Source organism: Oncorhynchus gorbuscha, linkage group LG02 (assembly GCF_021184085.1).
Source record: "Oncorhynchus gorbuscha isolate QuinsamMale2020 ecotype Even-year linkage group LG02, OgorEven_v1.0, whole genome shotgun sequence".
Taxonomy (NCBI): Eukaryota; Metazoa; Chordata; class Actinopteri; order Salmoniformes; family Salmonidae; genus Oncorhynchus; species Oncorhynchus gorbuscha.
In genome coordinates, this window is record NC_060174.1 from 92,948,216 (window position 1) to 92,965,362 (window position 17,147).

Here is a 17,147-nt window from a genome sequence, read left to right on the forward strand (position 1 = left end):
GGTCCTTTGTAAGCGCAGTTGGTAGAGCATGGCGCTTGCAACACAAGTATAGTGGGTTTGATTCCCTGGACCACCCATACGTAAAAGATGTATGCACTCATAAATAAGCTGCTTTGGATCAAGTGTCTGCTAAATGGTATATATTATTAAGTACCCTGTACCGTCCAGCTCTGAGTTAAAGTTTCACCAAGGATCAGCTTCTCTTCCCCCAATCATAACATTAACCATTATTGGTTAAAATGCTAAGCTGACCCACGATCAGTGTCTAGAGGCAACGTCAGCCTACAGTTTAACATGGTAGTATAGCACTTCACAAGTAAACAAATGAAACTGAGCCACCTAGTGGTTAATAACAATAACCTATTTTAATGGTTGAACATTTTACATGGCAAAACCGACAGAAAATGCAAACTCAAATGCTCAATATAAAAATGTACAACATTTAAAATAACACACACGCATTGACATACACATAAAAAGGTTAGAATTTACACTGAATGGCAACAAAGGATTTACAATATATTCCACAACACATTTCTGAGAACGTATGAGACTAATCTTTCAGGGGTCTGTCCATTCATTCTCAGTGAACACATGCATTATTATATTTTATACATAAACAATGTATTTTGGTATGCATTTCTCTCCTCGTCTGTAAATTCTTTGTGCATGTCAAAAGTCTGTTTACATTAGATCTTGACAACGTTAACACTGTTGCGCCAGTTTGTTCTTTACAGTATTTCAAGCACAGTCACTTTGAAATGGCACATAGAACACACAACAACAAAACACAGATGTAGCCCACGGCATTAAAAGCCTGTAAGAAAGATTTGGGAACATTAGTTTCACAAGACAAAAAAAACTACATTTTCTGACAATAAATTCAACTCCTGTGACAATGGTGTATGATCAATTCAATCACTCTTAACAAAGAAATTAATAAACATCCACAGAAAAAGAAGATGCACCCTCATGGAGAGAGAGAGCTACTCTATTGATATTCAGAATGTCACTGTTGCCATCAGTTGATATGCTTTCAATAGGCTGATCCTTTTACAAATACTTCAGCGATACTGCTCTTGGTCTCAATCTACTCTTTAGTGTCGCTGCATTATGCATGTACAGTATAACCCCCTTTGTTAACATATCATGTTAAAATTTCCAAGGGTAATATTGACCATACAATCATAATCTTTACATATGCACTATGTATGGGGGGGGGGGGGGGGGGGGGGTTTGAACCTCAAACACAATCAAATCCAGTCCCCATCAGTGCTTCTTAAAGGGATGTTGCTAGTAGACCTATGAAGTTAATATGAAGAGCAGAACATCGCCCAACACAACTCATCTACAAGAAGAAGTTTATGATGAACATGGTGTAATGACCAAAATGTCTTCACTGATGTTCCATACAAGTTTTCTTGACAAGAAGAAGTCAAAATTAATTAAATGTCAAGAGCTGAGTAAAAAGAATAACATTGAGACTAGGGCTTTGTCCCTTTATAGCGCAATTACCCTATGTGCCCTTGTCACAAGTAGTGCACTATAGAGGGAATTAGGGTGCCATTTTGGACACTAGGCCTGAGAACTGCCTGTTGCATTGGCATTATGTTACGTTTGCAGCTCCAGGAGAAAGTTCCTATTCTTTAACCTCTCCTCCTCCTCCACTGCAGTGTGGGAGTTCTGCAGGTCCTGTAGGACACTGAACAACCTTGTGACCCCGTCCAGCTTCTTCTCACCTGGGACATGAGAGGTCAGATAACAGAATGGGACCAACCAGCACAGAAATACAGACACACATCTTTCAAAACACACTTTAGACTCAGCGATATGACGTTGCCCGAGCATCACCGCAAATGAACACGATGCACTCGTATACACACATGTGCACGGGTAAGCTTCAAAAGCTATTACCTGAAATCTGAAGGACCGGAAACAGCAGAGAAGTTTAGCCTCGCACTTCAATGCTCTTAGTTGTTGCAGAAATCAACCCGATATTGTTGTTCACTTTGTCGATTGCTGACTCTACCTTTAAACTATAGGGTGGTAGGTAGCCTAGGAGGCAGTGTTGAGCCAGTAACGGCCGCTGGTTCAAATACCCGCGGCGACAAGGTTATAAATTTGCCTTTTTTTTTTATTAATTAAAACAGTGCAGTATATAAAACATTCTAGTTAACCATGACAATCGTGTGCCCTCTTCTAGGAAGGCATACAAGGGTATAGGAGGCCATATCATTACAATTTTTTGATTGTAAAGAAAGACGAGCCATAGAAGAGGCCTTTGTCTTTCTTTACAATCATTTTTTTAAATGACATTCATTCAAAAGAATAACCATTATCTTGATTATATATTGTATATTATTACAGTATCTTGATGAAAAGAAAAAAGCTTCAAGAACCCTACCTTCCAAAGTCTCCCTGTCATCCTCTTCTTCTGGCTTGATCATCTCTTGGTATTTTTTCCTGAAAGAAAAACAATCAAACATAAAATGTGCATCAGCCTACAGTACCAAAACACAGGAACCTGCAATGCATCTGTGAACAGACTTGAGTTCAAATAGTATTTGCTGTCTTTCAAATACTTTGAGCAATTGATTGAACCAGAAGAGTGCCAGATAGGTGGGGCTTGCACTTTTGGGACTATTCCATTGGATCCATTGCGCGAGACAAGCTTGATCGAGCGCAGCTAAGTATTTGGAAGAAAACATACAATTTGAACTCAGTTCTGTCAGTGAGAACAAACAAGGGGGATATAGGTTTCTCCAATAGGTTTTGAACTGTACCTCATAGCTTGTCGGACTCCAATAAGGTGTCGATAGATGAGCTGCGATTCCAGGTCTGGGTCGAGGGGATCGTACCACTCCTGTAACGTCACCCCGTGTTTGGTCTTGTCACATCCTGGGTCTGGACAGACAAGAGCAGCTATTGACTCAACCCCATAAACATTATTAACCTCCTGTCCAGTACTTGCCACTGCAGTGGCCAAACCACCTCTGTGAGCACTACTATGTGCGCAGAATTTTGTTCCAGACCTACTCCAACACACCTGATTTAACTTATCATCTGGAGTACGATTTTCTGAACCAGGTGTTAGAATAGGGCTAAAACCTTGTACTGTATTCATACGGTAAGAGATCAATGGAACGCAGACCATGGGTGATTGCACCGTGGGTGGTAGGAGGTGACAGCCTAGTGGTTAAGAGCGTTTGGCCAATAACCAAAAGGTTGCTGGTTTGAATCCCTGTCAATATGCCCTTTACCAAGGCACTTAACCCTAATTGCTCCTGTAAATCACTCTGAATAACAGCATCTGCTAAATGACTTAATGCAAATGTGACATGAACATATATTGGGGTTGACATCCCATCCAAGCATTTTACCAAAACAGTGTGAAATACACAGAAATAGTAACCTATATTTAGGCTAATTTTGATGCGCTGCAAATGAGGAGATTCTGGATCTATACCCCACTCTTATCTGATCTATTGTAGCATTGTATTGCATTGCATGGCAGACACGCCAACCTGTGGTACCTGCTTTGTCCTTCTGGTGGCAGCAGCTCCATCGATCTCCTTTGTATATCCCTGGGTGGTAGGAGCTCATAGTGTCTGTGTTGTGGCTGCAAGCTTTTCTCAGGGCCGAGAGCCACTGATTCAGCTCATTCACACTCTAAGGGGCAAAGAGATAAAGAGAGGGGGTAGAGACCCAACTGGGTGCTACACAATGGTGGTGGATGAATTGAGCATCCCGCTTACTACAATATGTAAAGTGCTTGGGTGTCTAAAAAAAGTCCAATCATTTCTAATTATTATTATCATCAATTATTTATTATTAATCCCATAACTCAAATCTGGGCCCGTATTCATAAAGTGCCTCAGAGTAGGGGTGCTGACCTAGGATAATTTCTGCCTTTTAAATCATAATGAATAAGACTACATGGATAGGTCAGACCTGATCCTCGATCAGGACTCTTACTCTGAGACTCTTGATGAATACAGGTACTGTACTAACAGTGACCGGCACGAGTGCTGTATGTGGTATGGGTTGTGTGATAGTTAAGTGTTCATCTTGCATGTGTTACATTATGTATACTGTATTGATGTTTCTTAACTCTGCATGGCTACCCTATTCCCTATATAGTGCACTACTTTTGACCATAGCCCAATGCTGGCCTGGGTCAAATGTAGTGTTCAATATAGGGAATAGGGTGTTATCTGCTTTGGGGGTCTTGTGAAGAAGCTGACCTTACAGTCCAGGTACAATTTCTCCACCTGGCCGTTGTCTCGGCTGGAGATGATCTGCATGACGTTGGCACTGCCAAAGCTCTTCTCCTCCACCTTCTCCACTGCTCGGATTCTGGGAAGGGAGATGAAGGAGCTCTTCTGTGATAGCAGGGAAAACAATTTAATTCAATTTAACCATCTGTCACCTTACCTTAGAATTACTACTGCCCAAATTCCAGTCTGTTTGTGCTATCATGCCAACCCCTCGTCACTCATGTTCATACAAACCATGACAAATAACATGTATGGCTTGACAAAGACAGCAACGGAGTTGGCAAGAGCACAAACAGATCTGGGACAAGGCTAGAATGACTATACTACAGTGGTGTTTCAGACATACGGCACAGAAATAGACAATAAGACAAGAATACAGTAATAAAATAAATTCCTCCATGATAGTGGGAAGACAACAGGGGAAGTGGGAGAAATTGTGTTTCATGTAGCGTTTTTCACTTAAGAGCCTGGAAACAAATTCCTGGGTAATGTTAATTATAAAGCAAAAGGGCGATAATGGGCTGAAACAGAAATTCTCCAATAAAAAAAGTCTACAATATCAATAAATGTCAATGATTGACTAACTACAACAGGTGATCTTCTCAAGCTGAGAAGGCACTCACCTTGGAGTGCTGGGTCCGGGCATAGGACAGGGTGTCTTTGTTGAGGGTGACGTAGTACTTCTTAAAAGGTGATGTCATCAGCATGCTCTTGTCCTTGGTCCTGTGTAGGAGAATGAAGCCCTCCTTCTCCATGGAGCCACACTGGAGACTCATCCTCTGCTGCAGGCCCAGGTCTGGAATACACAGTAGTGTCAAGCCATAGGGAATCACTCACAACTAGCTAGCATGGCTAAAATATTAGCATCCCTAAACATATCAGTGGTGTTTGACATAACCTCTACTATAGCTCTAGAACACACAGCAGAGTCATGTCAGCCCATAGGGAATCAGATGAATTAAAAAGGAAACAGCACATTGCTCTTGATAGTATCACTGATCTTTAATAAGCTTATGTCTCGGCCTCAGTCAGAGATTGAATTGAATCACAGCTAGCATATAAGGCTAACTACATTGTAAGCAGAACTTGTGTTCTGTTATAATCTCCACCCGGCACAGCCAGTAGAGGAAAGCCACCCCTCATAGCCTGGTTCCTCTAAGTTTCTTCCTAGGTTCTGGCCTTTAAGGAGTTTTTCCGTACAGCACTTTGTGACATCAACTGACGTAAGAAGAGCTTTATAAATACATTTGAATGATTGATTTAGCATCCCTAAACAATACAGCAGTGTCAGTTCATAGGAAACCACACACAGCTAGGATTGCTAGCATCTTAGCAACCCTAAAAGGTAACATACGGTTTGATTTAATCTCTACTATTTAAAAAGATAGCTGAATTATACTGAACAAAAATATTTAAAAACACACCATGTAGTGTTGGTCCCATGTTTCATGACCTGAAATTAAAGATTCCAGATATTTTCCATATGCACAAAAAGCTAATTTCTCTAAGATGTTGAACAAATGTATTTACATCCCTGTTAGTGAGCATTTCTCATTTGTCAAGGTAATCCATCCACCTGACAGGTGTGGGATATCAACAAGCTGATTAAACAGCATGATCATTACACAGGTGCACCTTCTGCTGGGGACAACAAAAGGGCACTCTAAAATGTGCAGTTTTGTCACAACAGAATGCCACAGATGTCAGTTGAGGGAGTAGTAAATCATGTAGTAAACAAGTGTTAGATTTGAAATTCTTCAAAAGCCACCCTTTGCCTTGACAACTTTGCACACTTGGCATTCTCTCAACCAGCTTCACCTGGAATGCTTTTCCAACAGTCTTGAAGGAGTTAAGTTATTCTGAGCACTTGTTGGCTGCTTTTCCTTCACTCTGCGGTCCAAGTCATCCCAAACCATCTCAATTCGGTTGAGGTCAGGTGATTGTGGAGACCAGGTCATCTAATCCATCACTCTCCTTCTTGGCCAAATAGCCCTTACACACCCTGAAGGTGTGTTGGGTCATTGTCCTGTTGAAAAACAAATGATAGCCCAAACCAGATGGAATGGCGTATCGCTGCAGCAAAGCACCCCCACACCATAGCACCTCCTCCTCCATGCTTCATGGTGGGAACCACATATATGGAGATCATCCATTCACCGACTCTGCATCTCACAAAGATACAGTGGTTGGAACCAAAAATCTCAAATTTGGACTAATCAGACCAAAGGACAGATTTCCACCGGTCTAATGTCCATTGCCCATGTTTCTTGGCCCAAGTAAGTCTTCTTATTGGTGTCATTTACTAGTGGTTTCTTTGCAGCAATTCGACCATGAAGGCCTAATTCATGCAGTCTCCTCTGAACAGTTGATGTTGAGATGTGTCTGTCTATTACTTGAACTCTGAAGCATTTATTTGGGCTGCAATTTGAGGCTGGTAACTAATGAACCTATCCTCTGCAGCAGAGGTAACTCTGGGTCTTCTTTTCCTGAGGCAGTCCTCATGAAAGTCAGTTTCATCATTGCGCTTGATGGTTTTTGCGACTGCACTTGAAGAAACTTTCAAAGTTCTCCCGGATTGACTGCCCTTCATGTGTTAAAGTAAAGTAATGATGGACTGTCATTTATTTTTGCTTATTTGAGCTGTTGCCATAATATGGACTTGTTCTTTAAGCAAATAGGGCGATCTTCTGTATAACACCCCTACCTTGTGTTGTTACAACTGATTCCACAAACTAACTTTTAACAAGGTACACCTGTTAATTTAAATGCATTTCAGGTGACTACCTCATGAAGCTGGTTGAGAGAATGCCAAGAGTGCGCAAAGCTGTCATCAAGGCAAGGGGTGGCTACCTTGAAGAATCTCAAATATATTTTGATTTGTTTCACACTTTTGGCGTTATTTTATAATTTTGATGTCTTCACCATTATTCTACAATGTAGAAAATCGTACAAATAAAGAAAAACCCTGGAATGATTAGGTGTGTTCAAACTTTTGACTGGTACTGCATATGTACATCCCTTCAAATTAGTGGATTCAACCATTTCAGCCACACCTGTATAAAATCAAGCACACCGCCATGCAATCGCCATAGACAAACATTTGCAATACAACAGTCTTACTGAAGAGCTCAGTGACTTAACGTGGCACCATCAAAGAATGCCACCTTTCCAACAAGTCTGTTCGTCAAATTTCTGCCATGCTTGAGTTGCCCCGGTCAACTTGAGTGCTGTTATTGTGAAGTGGAAACGTCTAGGAGCATCAATGGCTCAGCCACAAAGTGGTAGGCCACACAAGCTCACAGAACAGGACAGCAGAGTGCTGAAGCTCGTACAAATTGTCTGTCCTCGGTTTCAACACTAACTACCGAGTTCCAAACTGCCTCTGGAAGCAACATTAGAGCAATAACGTTTTGTCAGGAGCTGCATGAAATTGGTTTCCATGGCCGAGCAGCCGCACACAAGCCTAAGATCATCATGTGCAATGCCAAACGTCGGCTGGAGTGGTGTACCGCTCGCCGCCATTGGACTCTGGAGCAGTGGAAATGCCTTCTCTGGAGTAATGAATCACACTTCACCATCTGGCAGTCATCATTCTGGGTTTGGCGGACGCCAGACCAGGAGAGCGCTATGTGCTCAAATGCATATTGCCCACTGTAAAGTTTGGTGGAGGAGGAATAATGGTCTGGGGCTGTTTTTCATGGTTCGGGCTAGGCCCCTTAGTTCCAGTGAAGGGAAAACTTATCGCTACAGCATAGAACCATCTAGAATGTAATTGTATGTTTCCAACTTCATGGCAACAGTTTGGGGAATGCCATTTCCTGTTTCAGCATGACAATGCCCCCATGCACAAAGTGAGGTACATACAGAAGTTGTTTGTCGAGATCGGTGTGGAAGAACTTGACTGGCCTGCACAGAGCCCTGACCTCAACCCCTACAAACACCTTTGGGATGAATTGGAACGCCGACTGCAAGCCAGGCCTAATCGCCCAACATCAGTGCCCGACCACACTAATGCTCGTGGCTGAATGGAAGCAAGTCCCTGCAGCAATGTTCCAACATCTAGTGGAAACCTTCCCAGAAGAGTGGAGGCTTTTATCAAATAAAATGTTATTGGTCACATACACATATTTAGCAGATGTTATTGCGCGTGTAGTGAAATGCTTGTTATTGCAGCAAAGTGGGGACCAACTCCATATGAATGCCCATGATTTTGGAATGAGATGTTCAACGAGCAGGTGTCCACATACTTTTGGTCATATACGGTATGTTATAGTGTTTACCTTCAGAGTTGTCACAGCTGACCAGTCTACTGATGAAGTCTTTGAGCTGGGTGATACCCAGCTGGATGGCTGGCTGCAGTGGCACCATCCAGGGCTCTTTGGAGCAGCAGGTCAGAGTGTCCAGGTTACCAATGGTCTGAATGGCCTGTAGGGGTATGGCGGATGGAAGAAGAAGAGTTGTACCACAAAGTATATTTCTAACACAGAGGGCAACCGGGAACAAAATCCACAATTTTGTGCCTACAGTAGCCAGTAGCAGCAGTGCGTAGCACCACCATTTTGTGCCTACCTTAGTGAGTAGCAGCAGTGTGCGGCACCACCATTTTGTGCCTACCTTAGCCAGTAGCAGCAGTGTGCGACTGGTGCGGGCGTCCGCATGTTTCTCCCGGAGGTGGAAGAGCTTGGGGGACATGATAGCCGGAGAGATGAAGCGCAGACACAGGAAACTGGTCACGGCTATAAATTTGACCTTCTGCAAACACAGGCCACACAGAGATTACACTGAGTGGGGAGTTATCATTATCATTTAAGCTTAATTTTGATTTCAACATCCAAGGTATCGAAAATAAACCAAAATAAAAAATTTAACAAAGAAATCCCTTCAAGGATGGGATTAGGGCTGTGGCAATCAACCAGTGATTGTCATGCAAATAACGGGCTGTTTTACTGTAATTTGCAGGTAATTAACAAACACATTTAGCATCTCCTGGTTTCCACGCAATGCCTACAAACTACTGATTTGAACCTTCAGCACATCTACATTTTAATAAGTCAAATCCATTTAATATAGCCTACACAGTCACAATAAATCATTATATATTTTAGATAGGTCTAAAGAAACATGAAATGTAGTCTGTTTCAGAAGAACATTACAGCATAATAGTCCTTATTTTCCCCAAATTATTTCTGAGGACTGCGCACATACGGTTATTTTGTTTTGAGCAGTTAACAAAAGAACCGGTCCTCCTATTTGCTCAATTTAGAGTTATTCATGCAATTTAAGATGTGATACAAACCTTAGAATGTATCAAAAATCAAAACATGACGCAACTAATGATGATTTTTTAAAGTTGCATGAAAGGCAAAAACTCTTCTCCGTTTCTTGCTGAGGCTACACACTTCAGTCTCTCATTCACAATTTGACCAACACTTGATAATACTCTCATCCATCAGACCATTCTTAATTTAATCTGTGCTCTACATATAGCTTACACTATATATACACACACACACACACACACACACACACACACACACACACACACACACACACACACACACACACACACGAGTATGTGGACACCCCTTCATATTAGTGGATTTCGCTATTTCAGCCACACCGCCATGCAATCTCCATAGAAACACTGGCATTAGAATGACCTTACTGAAGTGACTTTTTACATGACACAAGAAGTCAGTTTGTCAAATTTCTGCCCTACTATAGCTGCCCCAATCAACTGTAAGTGCTGTTATTGTGAAGTGGATATGTCTAGGAGCAACAACAGCTTAGTCGTGAAGTGGTAGGCCGCACAAGCTCACAGAATGGGACCGGTGATTCTGAAGCGCGTTGCACATAAAACTTGTCTGTCCTCGGTTGCAACACTCACTACCGGAGTTCCAAACTGCATCTGGAAGAAACTTCCGGATCAACACTTTACATGTTGAGCTTATATTTTTGTTCAGTAGATTATTAGCCTAAAATTATGACTATCCAATCATCACATTAAGAATAGTAAGCTCTCTTACATTAGTCTGCAAAATGCAATGATTCATGGAATGCTTTATTATAAAAAGGTGCTTTTTTAATGGTTAAAATTACCTTCCCCAAACTTAATTTATGCACCACCTATGTATCCCAGGTAGGCTACACTGTTGTAAAGTGGATTAATGTGCTTAATTTTAAGAACTTAGCAATAAATATAGCAGCACGACCAAGCTGGGAACCTTTATTTTTATTTTTTTAAGTGTCCAGTCAAAACTCACACGCGATTGTGCAATGATGGATTATAAGAACACGATGTAGCCTGCAGAGCCTGGTGAAACCTCTCCAATTGTATTACAGGAGGCCTAGGCCTATAGGCTACGTTTTTTTGTTATTGGGTCACTTTAGTTGTGATACAAACCTTATCAAAACATATAGGGCTATGGGCTAGGCTACATGATGTGTGCGACTATGATTTGAAAAAGTCATAACAAAAAAAGGCATGCGCTGTTTCTTGCCTTAGACTGCACACACTGAGCACAAATGATAATACTGTCACCCATCAGACTATTCTCAATTTAATATTGTCTTTACATATACTAAATAATATATACAGTATGTATGAAATTAGTTTTTGATTTAGAATGGACCATAATCATGAATATGTCGTAACAGGGGCAGGAGAAAGAAATCTGTAATTTTCATGCCAACAAGGTAGGTTGTAAAGCCTGTGGTGGTCCTGTGTGGCTCAGTTGGTAGAGCATGGTGCTTGCAATGCCAGGGTTGCGGATACAATTCCTACGGGAGACCAGTACGAAAAAAAATATGAGAAATGTATGCACTCACTACTTTAAGTCGCTCTGGAAAACATGCATATGTTAAAATGTACAAGCGAAGCAATGTGCTTAATATTAGAAAAGTTGAGAAATAGAGGAAGCTGATGGGATGCACTTCCTTTCAATAGAGGCCATCAAACGTTGTTCTCCCACACAATTGTGACCCAATTCGGGAAACTAGACATATGTCGCAAGTCACAACTTCACAGGAGAGCGTGAATAGGAATATTTACTAGTAATATTTAGGTCCGTTGCGTTATGCTAATTAGTGTCAGTTGAGGATTACTCTCCCGGACCCGGGATGGGTAGTATCAAGAGGTTGACAGAGCGCGCATCCAACCAGGAAGCAAGCCGCACCAATGTGTCTGAGGAAACACCGTGCACCTGATAACCTTGGTTAGCGTGCACTGCGCCCAGCCCGCCACAGGAGTCGCTGGTGCTCGATGAGACAGAGATATCCCTACCAGCCAAGCCCTCCCCAACCCGGACGACGTTATGCCAATTGTGCGTCGCCCCACGGTCCTCCCGGTCGCGGCCGGTTATGACAGAGACTGGGCGCGTACCCAGAGTCTCTGGTGGCACAGCTGGCGCTGCAGTACAGCGCCCTTAACCACTCCGCCACCCGGGAGGCCCCCGGCCCTGCCTTTCTAAGGGCGTCTAACACTACCTGTACCCGGAGTAAGTGGGATTCCCAATCTGGGCTGTAGATCCCCACATCTAAATAAGCTGTGGCGTATGCTTGGTGCGGTTTTAGGACCTTGTCCATGAGCCGTTGAAAGGTGGCTGGGGCCCCGTGTAAGCCGAATGGCATGACGGTGTATTGAAAACAAACCGTCAGGGGTTGCAAACACTGTCTTTTCTTTGGGCCTGGGGGTCAGAGGAATTTTCCAGTACCCTTTTGTCAGGTCCAGGGTCGTAATGTACCAAGCTTTACCAATTTTCTCCAGTAGTTTGTCTACTCGGGGCATGAGGTAGGCATCAAACTTGGAGATTTAATTTACCTTCCGAATGTCATTACAGAACCGCAAAGACCCATCGGGCTTGGAGACCATCACAATTGGGCTAGACAACTCACTATGTGACTCTTCGATCACTCCAGCTGTCAACATTTTCTCAGTCTCTGCTCTAATCACGGCCTGTCGAGCTTCGGGTACCCGATATGGCCTCATGCTCACTTTTCTCCCTGGTAGGGAAATTATATCATAAGTTGTAACCTCAGTTCGGCCGGGTACCTCTGAAAACACATCTGTTTTCTGGGTCAGGGTCTTTACTTCCTGTACTTGTGCTGGGGACAGAGTAGGTGAAATATTTACTTCGGCTGTCTCCTGAGTGTGTGTGTGTGGGGTACGTGTCCATTAGTGTTTCTCTCTCTCTTTCCATGCTTTTAACAGGTTTATGTGATAGATCTGTTCCTGGGGCCGTCGACCTGGCTGTCATATACGATAATTAACTTCTCCTATTCTCTCCAGTACTTCATATGGTCCTTTCCATGTTGCTAGTAGTTTGCACTATACCGTGGGGATCAGCACTAACACCTTATCTCCCGGTTGAAATTCCCTCGGGGTAGCCTGCCGGTTATAAGTGTGCCGCTGGTGCTCTTGTGCTTGTCTCATGTGCTCTCTGACGATGTGCATGACTGTGGCTATCCTGTCTTACATTGCCGTGACGTGCTCTATGACACTAGTATACGGGGTGGATTGGTGCTCCCAGGTTTCCCGGGCGATGTCTAAGATTCCCCAGGGGTGCCTCCCATATACCAGCTCAAAGGGAGAAAACCCCAGCGAGGCTTGAGGAACCTCTAATGGCAAACATCAGATACGGCAACATGCAATCCCAGTTTTTCCCAACCAGCCCATCCGTCTGAGGATGGTAAACCGATGTCCTCAACTGTTTCACCTGCCACAATTTACAAAGGTCCGCCATAAGGCCGGACATAAAGGGGCTCCACTGGTCAGTAAGAATCTCCTTTGGAACTCCTACCCTGGTGAACAAGAGCACAAATTCCTTATATTTTTGGAAGCCATCGTCCGAAGGGGAATGGCTTCTGGATAGCGAGTGGCATAATCTAGAATGATCAGAATGTATTTGTGCCCTCTGGCGGATTTGGGTAGTGGGCCCCACTATATCCATTGCTATCCTCTCAAATGGCATTTCAATTATGGGGAGTGGCACTAACGGGCTTCAAACAGCTGGTCGGGGGAGCTGTTAACTGGCACTCCAGGCACTCTCCACAATGCCGAGCCACTTCAACCTGTGAGGTTGGCCCTTAGGAGACCTTGCTTTTGTTTGAAGGCCCCTTGCTTCTTCCTGGTTGGTCAGGGTTGTTGGCTTCTCAAATATGCCATTCTTTTGGCCTAACTTAGCAAACTTAGGAAAGTATCTACCCAATATTACATCATATGGCTTCTTTGGGTCCACGCCGACCTCATAATCCAGCAGACCGTCCTCTGTATGCTCACTAAGGTTGTGGGGTACAGATGGGTATCCCCGTGAATGCAAGTAACACTGATATCCTGACTTGTATAATTATTATTATTATTATTATTGTATCCAGTCTATGAGTCGGCACTAGGTTTGCAACGACCAGGGTTAGCATACTGCCGGAATCCAGCAGTGCTTCAACCTCTTTCCCTTCAACCTGTACATATGTTTGTTTCTTGATCTTTCAAGTACAGTGGCTACCACAGGACATGCATACCATATATCTTTTTCACAGAGGTTACATTGCATTGGCTCTTCTTTAATAGGGCAGTAGGTTGAAATATGTCCTGGTCGATTACAATTGTAACAGATAATAGGGTTTCCTCCCGTCTCCTGATGTACTGGCCTGTCTCCTGGTAGCGCCTCCATGCTCTGGACACTACGCTGACAGACGCAGCAAGCCTTCTTGGTTTTGATGTGCTATCCTGGATGAGCTGCACTACCTGAGCCACTTGTGTGGGTTGTAAGACTCCGTCTCATGCTACCACTAGAGTGAAAGCACCGCCAGCATTCAAAAATGACCAAAACATCAGCCAGGAAGCATAGGAACTGAGAAGTGGTCTGTGGTCACCACCTGCAGAACCACTCCTTTATTGGGGTTGTCTTGCTAATTGCCTATAATTTCCACCTGTTGTCTATTCCATTTGCACAACAGCATGTGAAATGTATTGTCAATCAGTGTTGCTTCCTAAGTGGACAGTTTGATTTCACAGAAGTGTGATTGACTTGGAGTTACATTGTGTTGTTTAAGTGTTCCCTTTATTTCATTGAGCAGTGTATTACTAGAAAACATTAATATTCATGAAATCACAAGTGCAATATTGCAAAACACAGCTTAGCCTTTTGTTAATCCACCTGTCGTCTCAGATTTTGAAATTATGCTTTACAGCGAAAGCAGTACAAGCGTTTGTGTAAGTTTAGCGATCGCTCGACAAAACAATAAGTACAATTAGTATCAGGTAACTTGGACACGAAAATCAGAAAAGCAATCAAATTAAATCGTTTACCTTTGATGATCTTCAAATGTTTTCACTCACGAGACTCCCAGTTAGACAACAAATGTTCCTTTTGTTCCATAAAGATATTTTTTATATCCAACTACCTCCATTAGTTTGGTGCATTATGCCCAGGAATCCACCAGAAAGAGCGACAACGCAGACAATTCCAAATTATATCCACAATGTCCACAGAAATATGTCAGATGTTTTTTATAATCAATCCTCAGGGTGTTTTTCAAACATCTATTCGATAATATATCAACCGGGACAGTTGGCTTTTCACTAGGACCGGGAGTAACAATGGCCGGCTTTCTCTTGCGCACAATTCACTGAGAGCCCCCACCTTTCCACTTAAGCAATGTGGTCGTTCACTCATTTTTCGAAATAAAAGCCTGAAACTATGTCTGAAGACTGTTGACAACTTGAGGAAGCGATAGGAAAAGGAATCTGGTTGATATCCCTTTAAATGGAGCAATGGGAGGCTATGGAACATGGATTTTTCAAAATAGAAGCCACTTCCTGGTTTGATTTTTCTCAGCGTTTCGCCTGCATTATTTAATTTTTTAATTTTACCTTTATTTAACCAGGCAAGTCAGTTAAGAACACATTCTTATTTTCAATGACTGCCTGGGAACAGTGTGTTAACTGCCTGTTCATGGGCAGAACGACAGATTTGTAACTTGTCAGCTCGGGGGTTTGAACTCGCAACCTTCCGGTTACTAGTCCAACGCTCTAACCACTAGGCTACCCTGCCGCCCCAAATATCAGTTATGTTATACTCACAGACAATATTTTTACAGTTTTGTTAACTTTAGAGTTTTCTATCCCAATCTGTCAATTATATGCACATTCTAGCATCTGGTCCTGAGAAATAGGCCGTTTACTTTGGGAACGTTATTTTTCCAAACGTAAAAATAGTGCCCCCTAGCTTCAAGAGGTTAAGCTAAAGTATACTGTTAGCCAGCTAACGTAAGCTGGCTGGCTCCCTAGCTGACGTTATTATTTGTATCCCAGAACCATTTGCTTTTCTAGTTAGAGACTAATGTTACCTGGTTGGTTAGCTCACAGCACTGTGGCATTGTTGGCACTATTCATTGTTGTTTAACTAGCTAATGTTAGCTAACGAACCAGCCAGCTAACGTGACGTGTGTGAACATACATGGCTGAAAACAAATCATCGCGGGATGAACGAGTGCCCTGCAAGAGGATACTCAGACGTCATCATACGTCATCAGTAGTGTCCACTTAATTTGAGGTCTGAGGGGATAGGGTGTGTCTTTTAAGTGTTTGGACTGCTAGCTAGCTACAGTGCCTTGCGAAAGTATTCGGCCCCCTTGAACTTTGCGACCTTTTGCCACATTTCAGGCTTCAAACATAAAGATATAAAGTCCAGACCTGAATCCAATCGAGAATCTGTGGAAAGAACTGAAAACTGCTGTTCACAAATGCTCTCCATCCAACCTCTCTGAGCTCGAGCTGTTTTGCAAGGAGGAATGGGAAAATATTTCAGTCTCTCGATGTGCAAAACTGATAGAGACATACGCCAAGCGACTTACAGCTGTAATTGCAGCAAAAGGTGGCGCTACAAAGTATTAACTTAAGGGGGCTGAATAATTTTGCACGCCCAATTTTTCAGTTTTTGATTTGTTAAAAAAGTTTGAAATATCCAATAAATGTCATTCCACTTCATGATTGTGTCCCACTTGTTGTTGATTCTTCACAAAAAAATACAGTTTTATATCTTTTGTTTGAAGCCTGAAATGTGGCAAAAGGTCGCAAAGTTCAAGGGGGCCGAATACTTTCGCATGGCACTGTATATATGTCTTTATCTAAAGTGTACTGTTAGCTAGCTAGCGTCCCTAGCTGACCTAAACAAATCATTGGCCAGAGTCAAGTGTGCACTCCGAGTGTGAAATGAGATGTGTGGAGCTAAAGCTAAAGATGGTGTGAACGATGCTGAATGGGTGTATACAAAGAATAGCTATTCACTAGATACCAAAACATTCAAAGGCCATTTTCTCAAAAGTCAGTTTACAAGTTGATCAACTTTCAAAGCAGAATTACTTTCACATTGTTCCTCAAATGCAGTGTATGATATACCATTTTGTAGTTCTGAGTCTCTACGTTTATCCAATGTAAAAAAAAAAACATTTCAAAATGTTGCTACTTAAGACTGAATCCAGGTGGTGAGTCACAATTGCATAGACTATAGAAATGTTGAGCAAAAGGAGCGCATGGGCTCTCATGAAGTGTTTCATTTGATTTTGGATTTTGTTTGCATTGATGACGTTGAATTTGACTAACTGCGGTCATGGCACATGACCTCCGGTGTGGCGGTAATATGGTGACAATAACAGCCCTAGATGGGATTGATATTAGGACCCCACCTATACAATGCTAGGAGAAACACTGCTGCTGTACTAACCCTATACTCAGGTTCAGGAAAGCGCTTGTTGACGCAATGGTAGAGCTGTTGGAAGGCCTGGCAGAGTGCAACAGGGCAGTAGGAGGCTGACTGGACGATCGCATGGAGCAACTCAGAAAGGTAGGACTGCAGGAGGCTGGTGCTCTGC

The 17,147-nt window shown here is 42.7% G+C and overlaps 1 protein-coding gene across 2 annotated transcripts in view; it reads right to left on the reverse strand.

The window, feature by feature from the left end:
* Window positions 1-343: 343 nt before the first annotated feature.
* Window positions 344-17,147, reverse strand: part of rasa4 (RAS p21 protein activator 4) — a 76,904-nt gene continuing 60,100 nt past the window's right edge. The window contains exons 13-21 of one of the 2 annotated variants that reach the window (XM_046327405.1): window positions 17,000-17,147; window positions 8,892-9,029; window positions 8,558-8,702; window positions 4,901-5,073; window positions 4,245-4,382; window positions 3,534-3,669; window positions 2,784-2,904; window positions 2,405-2,463; window positions 344-1,739 (exon numbers count right to left, since the gene is read on the reverse strand). The exon at window positions 17,000-17,147 is cut by the window's right edge and continues 45 nt beyond it. In XM_046327405.1, coding sequence (XP_046183361.1) covers window positions 1,612-1,739; window positions 2,405-2,463; window positions 2,784-2,904; window positions 3,534-3,669; window positions 4,245-4,382; window positions 4,901-5,073; window positions 8,558-8,702; window positions 8,892-9,029; window positions 17,000-17,147 — 1,186 coding nt within the window. In that variant the 3' untranslated portion in view covers window positions 344-1,611. Of the gene's footprint in view, window positions 1,740-2,404; window positions 2,464-2,783; window positions 2,905-3,533; window positions 3,670-4,244; window positions 4,383-4,900; window positions 5,074-8,557; window positions 8,703-8,891; window positions 9,030-16,999 lie in introns of those variants that run through there. The other variant, XM_046327413.1, reaches the window with a different exon arrangement.